Below are 13,169 nucleotides of genomic sequence, written 5' to 3'. Positions count from 1 at the left end.
AAGGTGTTCATCGAATTCAATTGTGTCGAGCACATGTGCGAGAACCAGAATTTTTCGATTCACAGCAAACAGTTCACAGACTTGCACAAACTCTGCATGGTCATCTTCACCTACATTCTGGGCCAGTGCACTACCCTCAGAATAGACGAAACCATCAATGGCAACCGATTTCAAAACAACTACATTTTCTCGAGCAAGATCATGTACCACAATGTATGATTTGATCGTCTCTGGCAGATGCTCGAACAACACCGACTTGCAGCCTGTGGCGACAATCTGGTTTTCACTACTGACTTGTGGGGCAATGTAAGTCTCTAAGTACTGATGTCTGGTTGCCAACGTTTTGGCAATGTTTTTGAAGTTTCGAACCTTGCGGGAGACGTCCTTAAAATACTGATGCTTCGATTCGAAACGCATCGCCCACAAACTAACCAGAGGACCATACCTCATTATGTAGGAGGGGTAGTGCGTCAAATAATGCATCTTGCATGGGACGGCTGTGGATGGGAACAGTGCTTTAAACTCAAGACATAAAAAGTGGATTAGTCTCTGAAGATAAGGAACATGTGTTATAGGGATCTTCTGACTCATGACAATCTCAACGATCTTTCTAAGCAACAAATATGTTGCCCAGACCTCATTTCCAGCTGGAACAGACTGCCCAACATACAAAGAAAAATGTCTAAAGAAGCAGAGTATCTGGGAAGCACTGCCCCAGATATTTGACTTGCCCTTCAGGTAACCACTGGATATCTCTTCAGGCTTGTTTCTGAGATCACACGGTGCATAGTCAAAGTCAAGAATACATGTATTCAGCGCACTCAGGGTAAAAAAAGTTACCAGAGATGAGGTGCGAAATCACATGCTTCATCACAAAAGGTATGACACCTTCTAGCAAATCGTGCATCACGTCGGGAGGCAGGTGCTCTGTTGGCTCAAAGCCAGTGAAGTTCAGGGCACAGGGCTCTCGCACTCCATACAAAGAACTGCACGGTGCCCCTGACATTAACATGTCAAGGTGATGTCTGTGTCCTGTAGGAGACCGCTGAACGAAATCTTGTTCAAGATGCTTGTGTGCGATCTCATGGTGAAGGGCCAAGCAAAATCTACAGATTCTGCCATAATTAAAACTGCATTTAAACCCACCTAGCCTATGACTAGAGAGGTTGTCTCCAGTCACTGCGAGTACTGAACCATAGATAACCTCCCCATTCACAATAATGCCATTCTTTTCGAGCTCAGCTATGTCACGTACAAGCGGATCAAAGATCTTATGCAGGCCATAAGAAGCGACACACTTGTCTTTGACCAGCAGGGCCAGGTGTATCCCTGACAAACGGGATCTAACCTTTTGGGGAAAGTTTAGAACAGAGAAATACACTGCTGTTAGCTTATGTTTACCTCTCTTAGTTCCAAGAGGGTTGCACACTTCAAACTCATCACTGTATAGTTGAACACAGATTTTCTTCCGGTCACCCTGAAAGTAGGCATGATCATGGTGGGCTGTACCGTCAAAAACAGTGGACAAATAACCATCCTCCTCGGGCTGGCTCTGGAAGTCGCTCCACGCTACAGGGCTTTCAAGTATGCACTTGAGCATTTTACAGATTGAAACATACTGGAAAGTCTGTCTTTTTCCACTTTTACCTATCCCCAAGAACACACACTCGGGCTCCACAAATGGAAAGCATGCTTTCCAGTAGCTACTCCGACCAGAACTAGTTTGGAGTTGTTCTAGGTCAATAAGAGACTGGGACTTGAGCTGTAGTTGCAAATTGACATCAGATTGTGGTAGTGTACAGTGCTCAGCAAACCTTTCAAGATATCAGAGGATGTCATTTACAATTTCGTGCAATGTAGACTCTGGAAGCCGTCTTCCTTCTTTCCACTTAAGGAACAGTAGAGCAAGTGGTCTTACTAGATCTCCATTATCTTGCATCTGGTGGTCAACGACTTCCACGTTGTCCTCGACTTCCTCATTGCCCTCAACGTCCTCCGGGGGCAAACACTGATTACTTCTGGCATTACGGGGCTTGTTGGAATGTTCAGCGGTGTCACCTTAAAGTAAGGTGGCATGGGTACGGGTAGCATGCCTCCTGTATGGGACATAACGAGAAAATGTCCTCAGGCAGCCTTGTAGCCGGCAAGTCCAATTTCCTTCGTGGCCATGACTGCCGTGAAAATGCCGGAATAACGCCCTCAGGGTGAACGTCCTCCATTTGCACTTAGGGCAGCAAAAATATCGCACTCCAGGCATCTGCAGGAGCGAGAGGACAAGGAGTGAATGTGTAATACACAGTAAGGCACAAGTATCGTGCGTCTGACGACTGGCTTCATTTCATTGTCATCAATACCCATACATGCAATGGCTGCTTGCCTCTGAATGGAGGAAGAAAACGCGCAAGGAAGAAGTAGTCGAAACTTAAACATCGTTGATAGTCAGCTGTACTACGGTAGCTGTATGTAGTCTCCTATTCTTTCTTTCTTAAGCTTTTACTCGTTTTCACGTCAAGAATCATAGTAAAAAGAAGTCCCGATTCTTTTTCACGCGGAGCGCTGAGATACTTTTATGCGCATACAAGGGAAGTTATTGGTTGTTTTATTAAAACATCATCGAGCCATCTTTACTCAATAAAGAAATTCATCATCATCTTTCAGAGTTGTATGCGTCTGTTTTCGTTCCGAATTTGTGTTCATTCTTTCCGGTTATTTAAGTAAAAACATTTTTGTTTGTTTTCTTAACACATCTTGCAGGGTCCGCTTCGCGCTGCGTATGAACTAAGCGCAAAACGCGCTTTTTTTTTTTCGTAGTGAAAACGAGTTTATAGTTCAAGATTATCTTTTTACAAGGATGTGCGCACCCCAAAAGCAAGATGGCGGCGTCCAGATGTACTTACGATATCAGATCAAACTGACGAGCGGCATGATTCCAACACACTGTAGGCGCGACTCTCGGCTCGTAGCCCCTGCCCCGGCGCCCCGGCTATTTGCGGGAAGGAGATGACTGGTGCCACGCTTATTTAGTGGCTTTAGAAATAACAAGGTCGTATGCAGTTTTTTTTTTTTTTTTTATTGCCAAAGTATTTTGTTTTAAGGCATGAGATGACTTAAATGTAGGCTACGTTAAGCAGGGAATAGGTGAAAACGTTGCAGGCGAAATTGACACGAATACACACAACATAACCATAACCAGTCTAAGACAAGCAAAACAAACCGACGAAAAAAAAAACAAAAAAACGTTTATTTGAGTTTGGTTCAGGTTATATAAAAGCAAAGACTCCTTTTCTACTTTTTTTATGCCTCGAGAGATTTTAATTTTTATTCGTGGGAGGGAAAAAAAAAGTTTTTTTTGAGTACGTCTTTTTGCTTTCTGTACCTTCTGTAGCTTCTGTACCTTCTGTACAATCAATTTCGACGCTATGGGCTTGGCTGCTTTGGGTTGTCTTGGCAGAGCCAATCCAATCCACAAACTCGCGTTCAGCGCCGCGTACAAAGCACGTGGTACAATGTATACCGCTGGTACCGCAACCTAGGACACGGAACTAGGCGTAGCTTTTTAGTGGAGCTCGTGAGGTTGAGACGTAGAGGAAATTTGTTTTTGAGTATTTGAAATTTTTAAGCGCCTTTAGAAAACGCGAGTAAGCGCCGTTGGAACTGGTCGTGGTTGGAACCACTACCAGTCGTGTAAACATGGCGAGCGGAATGTGCCTCGTGTGTGTTCCACATGCAAACATAAAGAGAAAATGCCAACTGACGACAGCAACCCTTCGTGGGTTGAAGGATGCCGTGGTGGCCTGCCCTGTACTCAGCGGCCACATCGACACTACCGTCGACTGTTTCCAAGTAAGTCCAACCGTCCCTGATATCGCGGAACTGTCCCGAGTTTTCACAAAAAGATGCCGGGTCCCGACCTTCCTTGTCAGGTCACGGTCGAGACAGCCAAATGTCCAGGATTTGAGTCTGGTACATACATTTTGTTAAATGACGAAGGACGCGCACGGCGTTGCGAAAACGAGTAAGCTATCGTTATGCTTACCACATGCGCGCGCTACGCAAGCCTAAACGGTCTACGACGGTTGAGAACTACTCCATAATCACGATGTTCAAATGTGGGGTACGACCGAGAAAGGTAATCCCGGCATTTGCGCTCGCATACACGAACTACTCATTGCAGAGTGCTCATACTCGGCATGGATTTCACGCCTGCGGTTCTAGCCCCTGCAGTAGTGCTATTTCAAAGACTTGAAAACCTTCATCTCTTGAAGCGTCATGCTCACGGTAAACGTTTAGTATGTCTCCTCGCCGTTCTAGAAGAAAACTGCGCCGGTCGTCAAGTGCCCTCGCCGACGCAAAGTTCCACTTTTTTCACGTACCCGGCTCTTGTAGGACCAACCAGCTGATCAAAATAACCACCGCAAAGAGGCAGCATCCGCTCTTCCGGAGACTGCATTTTTCACCCAAGAAGGTAGCTTAAGCTACTTCTCGATATACTATATCGCTTTAAACAATGTATAATGTCCGACGAACAGCAGGAAAAAGGAACGGCAAGCAATCAAGTTGCGTAGAAAGCGGACGGCTGCACGGGCTGCACGGAGCACAAGGTTCTCCGGCTGGTATGTAGCAATGGCGGCACAGGGCAGGGCGTTGTGACGTAACATGCAAGCTATGTATAGACCGTTTTATCGTGGGTAGTGCCATTTCGAGAGGGGAAAGTGCTACCGGCAATTTCCCCCTCGCTGGGTGGGTAGAAAGAGTGAAAATCCCGGATGAGAGGCTTCGTTGGTGTCTGGTGTATGCAGTGCCCAAACTTTGTTCACTCATTTTTCTTTGTTTTAAACTCGCAAACTTAATTAGAGCCACAGGCTTCAATGACGACAGTCCCCCGTTCATTGGGACATTATTGCTCGGTCACAGGGTGCACGAATAACGACAGAAAGCGTCGAATACTGTCCGAGGACCTATGTAGCTTGCATGGAATCCGGCAAGGCGAGTACGGCTGCAACGTTTTTAAGCTCTATCGCTTTGCACATGGCTGGAACTGATAAACCATTTATCCATTTTTGCTTGCAATGGACCTATTTTAACATAGCCGTTTTTAGCAATCAACAAGCGATACACGACATGGGAACCTCAATTAACTTTTGGAAACACCCGGAGCTGCCCTGATCGTTTCGCTGCGCTGCTCTTATGTTGCGTGTCCGTGTTCTTATTTTCCATGTGGATGAACGATGAAGACGTTCTAGATGTGCTTATATCGAACCGCAGAAAGCCTCACTCAAAGCAACCACGAATTATTTTACTATTTGATGCAATATTTTGAGTACTTGCCTCCAATTTTTATCGCTGGCGTGTTTGCTGCCGCTGTTCCCGCCGTCGCCACACTTACGGATGCCATGACTTAAAGAAAGAAACGTGCACACTGGGCTCGAAAACGCAGACCGCAACACACGAGACATACCCTGCAGCGAATATCCAGTGCTCCAAAGCGCCCAATCAACGGAAACAACCCACCAGCGGCATTCCAAGGAGTGCTTTTGCCGGCTCTCTGGTATCGCGCAGGAGCTCGCGATCCAGGAAAACCGATAGAACTAACTTTTCAACGATTGCCAGCCACACCCGGCGGTGTAAATAAGCCTTAAAACTAAGTGTTGTAGATGATAAAATCGAGTCAATGTCACCACTGCAAAATATCAATATTAAGATAAATTCAGTTACAAAATTTTACAAGCTGAAACAGCAATTATCACGAGAAAACTCGTACGCACCTTGCGTGTGTACCCCATGTTCATCGGCGTTACAGTGTTTGGTGCGCGCTCCATTAACGAAATGTTCCAAGCACAGTCAGGAGGATGGCGTTGAGGAAACATCTTTTCGGTTTACGGACGCAATCCACTGCTGCCGGAGACTGGGGTCATGTGGAAAGCGATTAAGCTTAAGAACGTTGCAGCCGCTCTCGCCTTGGCAGATTCCTTGCAAGCTACATAGCTCCTCGGACAATATTCAAAGCTTTCTGTCGTTATTCGCGCACCCTATGGCCGAGCAATGGTGTCCCAATGACCGGGGGACTGTCGCCATCAAGGCCCGTGGCTCTAATTAAGTTTGCAAATTTAAAACAGAGAAGAAAGCGCGAACAAAGTTCGGGCACTGCAGACACCCAACACCGGCGAAGCCTCTCATCTGGGACTTTCACTCTTTTTACCCACCCAACGAGGGGGACAGTGCCGGTAGCCTTTTCCCCATTTCTCTTTCGCCCTCTTTCAGTAAAACGGTCTATAGATATATATTGCTTGCATTGACATTGTATCAGCCGCCATTGCTCCGTACCATGCCCCTTTGCCCGTACCTTCGGCAGCATACACTTCGCACCATCGAATTTGTTCTCAGCAAGAACAAGTAAAGATGGCCGAGGGGATGGTGCGATATGTATGCTGCAGAAGATACGGCTGATGTGAGGTCACGTGCAAGGCATGTATTGAGAGCTACATCCTAATCTCATCTAAAGTAGTTAGCTCAGAAAGTGTAGCAATTCAGACCACCATTTACGGCACTCATGCCCACGCGTGCCCACTTGCAGCGTGGAGCGGGTTCGTTTCAGCCGGCACTCCACGAGTGGTTGCACTCTCCGAGTTTGTTTCATCGCTGACACCCCACGCGTGCATGCACTCGCTGCACCGAGGAAATCAAGAGTGCGCCAAAATGCAATCCTGTCATGCCTCGCTTCGGCGAGGAGCGGGAGCGGACGACGAGGGTTTGTCTGCTACAATGTGTCGCGGAACCGAAATGAAACAAAGTAGATCTTCTGATAGAAATCTTGTCCCGCAAGCAACGGAATCAAATGCGAGCTTGAATTGTGAGTGTCTGCTATTTCAAGAGAGAAGCAATTGACAAACCATGCTTTATTTGCAGGTTTTAAGTCACTCTGTTGCCATACAGATGCTGAAATATACCAGTGTGTAAAGAAATGCCCAGAACAAACACATCAGCGGCCCCCGAGAGGTTTATCATTATCCGTGTGCGGGTGAAAAATTCAACATTTGTCGACAAAACTCCCCCAGCAGAAACCTCTGACTGCCCAATAAGCATGAGAGAAAGCTAAACATAGTGACTTTACCCGAGGCTTAGGCAACATCAACATGTTTAACATTTACCTACGTCAGCTAACTTGCCCCATCGTATTTTGTTCGAGAAAGCTCTCGTTCTCGATGCCCTCACCAAGGCTAATATCTGATCCATCTGTAATGACGATCGAAATCAAAAGTCCCACGAAAAGTTTTGCTGGATATTCCAACGGACTAGTTTTAAGGCCTACCCTTTCAGTGGTTCACACATATCATGCTCAAACGGATCAAGCTTCTGCTCGGACAGCATCATCAGTTTTCTTCAGTGTAAAGATCGCAACCAGCTGGTTTGTAGACAGCTGGTTGCGGAAATTTACACCATCTGTAACTATCTCTACGACAGCCGAGTTCCTTGAAGTCATCACAAATATAAACTACAGGTTGCAGCGACCAACGTTTGTGGATTAACGTTGGTAGCGACTGCACTCTCGCATTCCCACCCATCACTCCGAACAGAAAGGCGCTTGTTTCGGTTTGAGGTCGGTACCTTTTCTACAACATAGATGTCGGCAGCATCAGTCTTCTGCACTCGTTGCACTTGGCAAGTTCGTTTCAATCCAGTTCTCCGTGCAACACTCTGCGAGCGCGATGAATTCTGGGACAGAACTCGAACGGTGCCGGTGCGTGTGAAACAAACTCGCTATTAAACTTGTTTAATTTGTTTCTTCTGTACCTATCGGCAATGCTCCAGTGAACAAGCGTGAAAAATATTGCTAAGAGACATCAATTGAATGACCACGGACAGAGCTCGACTATCAGAGCTGCGAGTAGAGCTGAAATTTTGTGTGTGCAATTCACTTCTTCTGCAGTCTCAGGGCAGCACTGGCATCGCTGCCGATACAATTTTTCTCATAATTGTTGATAGTTACTTGTGTGACACGCAGGCGTTGCATTGAGCTAAAACTTGGTGTGCTTTGCCTCCATATCATGCCTGAGGCCTATTTAAATTGTTAGGTGAACTTCCTAAATCGTCTTCTCCTGTTGCAGGTGCTGGACAAGGATTTTAATGACTATTTGGACCTCACAGACAGTGATGAGATCGTCAGTATGTCGTCTATTCGAGTGATGCAGCCAGGAGCGTTGGCTACCCCCCTGGTGATCACTGTATGAACACATTTTTCTGCATCTATGTAGTGGTCACAACTCATTTTTATAGCAGCAAAAAAAAATTTGTAGTGCCCTTGAGGTTTTCCATTATATTCATTCTAACCACAAGAAAAAAAGTGTTGTGCATATAGTTTATCCTCTGCGCGAGTTAGACCCCACAATGTTGTCGGAGAATGAATTACGGTGGTTTTGGGTTTGAAAGGTATATATTTTAGTAAAGTACCAAATAACTGACCTTGTATGTGCATAAGGGTATCTTGAATATGCTACATAAAAGAGGAAATTCTTAAATATTAAGAAAGCGCTGCAAGGACTTGCTCTACTTTGATTTTTGAGGTGAAAGTGAGTCTAGGCACTAGCAGTTTTTGTGCAACTCCTGGTGTGGTTCTGAATCTTCATTTTCTGTAATGATACTGGGAAATCACTCTGTAAAAGGGATTGTTCAGAGCTAATGGTTACTGTAGGTTAATTAATAGTGATCCAGTCAACATCAAGCATATTTTCTGAACTCCTTCTATTGTATGAAAATGGATTTACTGGTAGGCAAGACAGTTGCTTTTTTCGATAAAATGGGGGAGAAAGGTCGGCTAGTTGGTACATTATTCAATTTGAAAAGCGCCTCGGAAACATAAGGATATAGAAAACACGGAACAACACCGAGCACTACTTACAAGTGAAGTTTCATTGAAAATATTTATACAGAATCAGGTACCCGGCACAAAAAGGCAAACTCTTTCTCGCTAAGTGCAACGACGGTGCGCTTACACAGCAATTCTTGCCCTTCGCCCTTCTGCTGTAGGCTTCAGAAAGTTATTAGTTTTATTTTTGTTTTACTACCATTTGTTTTTTTCTAGATTAGGAGCTGTAGGGCACCTATCACAATGAACAGCAAGATTGTCCGTGGGTTTCCGTTCCAGTTAGAGCATGCTCACATACCCTGTTGTTTATGCACCTCCCCGTTTGCCCTATGTGTACTCTTTCTCAAGTCATAGGTATTTCATATATAGTTGACACCGCACAGTCAACATACTGCACAGCGTGTATTTTTACGCATGCCTCTATCTTTTGTTTTTGTTATTGACTCTTAAGCACAGACTAGACGGTTTATACGGAGAAGAAAACACGACAGGCACTTTAAAGTGTGCGGATTGCTGTGTAGGCGCACCGTCTGTGCACTTAACCGAGAAAGAGTTTGGCTTTTGTGCCGGGGACCTGCATGCATTTATAAATAGTGTATGTGTTTTCGGTAAAACTTCAGCTGTGAGTAGCGCTTGGTATTGTCCCCTGTTCCCTATATCCGTGGTTCTCTGATTTAAAGGTTATAAGCAATCGTCAGAAATTCTCAATAAAAGGCGTTCTGCATTTTCCTTCCTTGAGTCGGTCCCCGTTTTGAGATATAGAAACCCCAGAAGTGTGTCCTCTGTGTTTTTGAAAGGCGCTTCTGAAATTGTTCCTTTTTTTTTTTTCTATCTCAAGTCTGAAGTATGTCTTGCTTAAATTCTGTGGACCACTATGTTCGTAAGCTTAATGTTTTGCAAAACTTTCGAAGTGCTGGTTTTGGAGATAATTTCCTGGTGCTAAATGCTGCAATCAGCAGTGGTATGTTATGTATTTGTTGCCATGTAGTTACCTTCTCCCCGGACTGTATGTCTATTATGCTCATTCATGTGGCCTCTTAGTAACTCTAAGTTTTGGTTTCTATATTATAGGAAATCCACTCGGCGAGTGACGACTGCAGCCAGGCGTCTAATGGAGACGTTGAAAGCATGTCAAGCCTCGAAATGTAAGTGCATAATCTCAAGCTTCCTCTGTTCATGACATAGAGGATCTGTTTAACATGTATTCCTTTATAGGAATTTTATGGGATGGTTTAAAATCAACAACACTACTTTTTATTTTCTTCACAAAATGAACAGGCCCATCCAGGCTGACGATGAAGGGCATTCTTTCATACTGCCTAGTTTCGGTGGGCTTCACGAGGCCATTGTAAACAACGTGCCTGTGACATCAAGCTTGGCAACTAAAATCACGGACACGCTTTACCAGGGGATGGTAAAATTGAGCATGTAAGTCAAAATTGAGTATGTAAGGCTTATCCCTTTTGATTTTTGTAGCCTTGTCTGTTACAGGCCTATGTAGCTGAAATGGTGTGCTGAACATATTATGCGAAAGCATAGATGTCCCATTGTTCAAAAATGCTGGCCTGTGTGGTGTCCGCCCAGAAATACGGTCTTTTAAATCAATTGGTGTGTAATTATGCACCAATTGAATATCTGGTCACGTGATTAGTCCTCTAAATTTAGTGGCAAAAATGAATTGGTGCATAATTTAAAAATAATTAAAAAAAGGGAAGGGGGAGTGCAGAGAAGGGGAGAGAGCACAGGGTCATGTGACCTCATTGGTCACATGACTAAAAACTAAAAGAAACAACTAAGAAATAACAAAAATAAAAAGGGGGAGGTTACAGTGGAGGGGGAGGGTACTGAGGAGGAGGGGAGGGGGAGGGTACTGAGGAGATGGGGAGCGAACACAATAATGCTTTTGCATACCTACATATAAGCACTCTTGAAGGACACATGCAAAGGAAAAAAAACTTTTTTTAAACAGCCTAGATGAAAAAAGAAGGTTATAAAACGAATTTACAACGAAGAACAAATTATTAGGGCTATATTTACGGCGCAAAACAAATTTGTAGTTGGTGCCCGCGGGAGCCGCCGCTGATCACGTGGTAGGCCTCTGCGCTGCCTCCGCAAAGTCGCGCCGCCGCTGCAAGCTGAGCATGGTGCGACGCCGGTTCAACGCGTTTCTTCACTGCCGCCGCGCAAGTTCGTCTGCTCCAGGGCGCCGCCACCGTCATCTGACCAGCGCACAGGTCTATCACGTCTGCTTGCACTTTTTCACGAGTTTCCTTTGGGCTCTAAAAGTTACTTATTCATCTTAGTTTTTTGTTATACTTCAAACGAAGATGAATAAGTAACTTTTAGAGACCACAGGAAGCTTCCGAAAGAGCGCAGGCACCACGTGACAAATAGCGGGCAGTCACGTGACAAATAGCGGCCACTTTTCAGCGGCACCTGCGGGCGCCAACTACAAATTCGTATCGCGCCGTAAATATAGCTCTAAAATATCATCGTTAGGCCCCGCGGGGGCTTGGATTTAAAAAGGGTCTCAGACGTAGCTCTGGCAGCGGCTGTCAAGAACGCGGCCGGTGTAGAGCTCCCAGCGGCAAGTGAAGACCTGGTGTGTATCAACGGCACCCAGAATGTGATTGTAATAAGCTGCTCGTGTAAGGAGCGCGCAAGGAAGTACGTCGGAATCACGGCCCTGAAGATGGGTGATACCCTGTACGAGGCACGGGCTTACGCGACAGTCCCCGAAGGATGTGCAAAGGGGGTAATCCGCGGGATACCCTTGACGCACACGAGGAAGCAGATCGAAGAGGCGCTGCTTGGTCCCAGGAATCCGTCCCTTATCGCGGCGGAGCGCATCGGTTCATCTGGTGCTGTGATTGTGGTGTTCGAGGGGGAGGTGGTCCCATCTCGCGTGGTCTACGATAGCGTTGTGCTGCGGTGCACCTTATACCGAAAGCACTACGAGGTATGCCGAATCTGCGGGAAAGTCGGGCACCGGGCGGACGTCTGCCCGACCCCAAGCGCTCGTCGATGCCTGGGATGCGGCAAAGACCCAACGCCCGGACATGAGTGTATGGCCAAGTGTAAGCTGTGTGGTGGTCCGCACGAGACTGGGGACAGAAGGTGTAAGAACAAATTTCGTGAACCTTACATTGTTCGTAGTAGGAAATGGGAAAGGAGCCAGATCGGGGCACGTGCGCGTAGCCCCTCGATCCCTCGGTTTACTGGTGGCGATTTCCCCGCCGTAGGTAGGGGGCGCTCAAGCTCCGTGGAGTCGCGTACCTCGCGGAGCCGCAGCCGTAGCACAGGCCGCCAGGTGTCGTGGGCTCAGGTTGCTGCAAAAAAGCCCTCTACTGGGAAGGGTAGTAAGGATAATGAACTAATGGAGAAGATGAAAGTCATGGAAAGGGAACGGCAAGAGCTGATTCAGACAAACAAAGAGCTAAAAGCAATGGTCGAGGCGCTAACGCGTAAGGTAGACCAGATGGAAATATCGTCTGACGCGAGCGGTAATAGCCCGCCTATGAAGCGTAAGGTCGTGGGGGATAAGGCCAAAGCCGTCGGAATCGCGGCAGGAAAAGAGCAGGTGCAAGGCCAGGTAGACTGGGAAAGAAGGTTCGGGGTTTTGGAGCAGAGTATGGCCCAGATAATGTCTAAATTGGAACACGTCTGCAGGTGTGTGGACGGTATCAGAAGCAGGGTCGAAAAGCTTGAAAACAGGAATGGATAGTTTGCTCATATGGATTTGGAATTGTAATGGATATGGAAACAAGAGGGCCAGGTTGCAACAATTTCTCAGGAGTAGGCATCGCAAACCAGACGTTATCTTGATGCAGGAAACTGTGATTGAATGTGTAACCCTACCGGGATATGTGGCATACAGGGCGCAGGGGGGGCCCCCTGGTAGAGTCAGGGGAGTTTGTACGTTTGTAAGAAGAAAGTGGCCGGTGTTAGTACACTGTATGGATGGGGATGAAAATGTAGAAAGAATCGCAGTAGAGGTCCTCGTGGGCAGGGTGGGAGTATGCGTATGCAACATTTATAGTAACCCCCACTTTAGACGGCAAAGGTTCAGTAACATTCTGCACGGTGCGGTCCGCTGGGCAGACGGACGAAGCTTAGTGGTGGCCGGGGACTTTAACGCTAGCCATGAAACTCTAGGACATGGCCACAACACTAGAAAAGCTTTGAACCTTTTCTCAGACGCGGAGGAAGTGGGGTTAATGCTGGTTACGGATCCTGGCCTGCCCACACGGGCTGCGCGGCATTTTGCTGATAGGGATACAACTCCTGACCTGGTCTACGTCAATGA

General features: G+C 46.4%; 1 protein-coding gene across 1 annotated transcript; it reads right to left on the bottom strand.

Annotated features, from left to right (window-relative positions):
• Positions 1–796: 796 nt before the first annotated feature.
• Positions 797–2,519, bottom strand: LOC121046865. Its single transcript, XM_040501551.1, has 3 exons — positions 2,498–2,519; positions 1,919–2,058; positions 797–1,762 (listed from the first exon to the last, which is right to left on the bottom strand). The coding sequence occupies exons 1-3, from the start codon at positions 2,517–2,519 to the stop codon at positions 797–799; spliced, it is 1,128 nt and encodes a 375-aa protein (XP_040357485.1).
• Between the last annotated feature and the right edge of the window lie 10,650 nt (positions 2,520–13,169).

This window comes from Ixodes scapularis, unplaced genomic scaffold (genome assembly GCF_016920785.2).
Source record: "Ixodes scapularis isolate PalLabHiFi unplaced genomic scaffold, ASM1692078v2 ptg000769l_1__unscaffolded, whole genome shotgun sequence".
Taxonomy (NCBI): Eukaryota; Metazoa; Arthropoda; class Arachnida; order Ixodida; family Ixodidae; genus Ixodes; species Ixodes scapularis.
This window is presented reverse-complemented; position numbering and strand designations above follow the sequence as displayed.

What these genes read in the sequence shown, in the direction of transcription:
- LOC121046865 (XM_040501551.1), bottom strand. Translation starts at nt 2,519, where the DNA reads ATGATTCTTGACGTGAAAACGA. An exon ending in GATTCTTGACGTGAAAACGA is followed by an intron (nt 2,059 to 2,497) that starts GTAAAAGCTTAA and finishes CCTTACTTTAAG; the next exon opens with GTGACACCGCTGAACATTCC. An exon ending in TGCAAGATAATGGAGATCTA is followed by an intron (nt 1,763 to 1,918) that starts GTAAGACCACTT and finishes TTGCAACTACAG; the next exon opens with CTCAAGTCCCAGTCTCTTAT.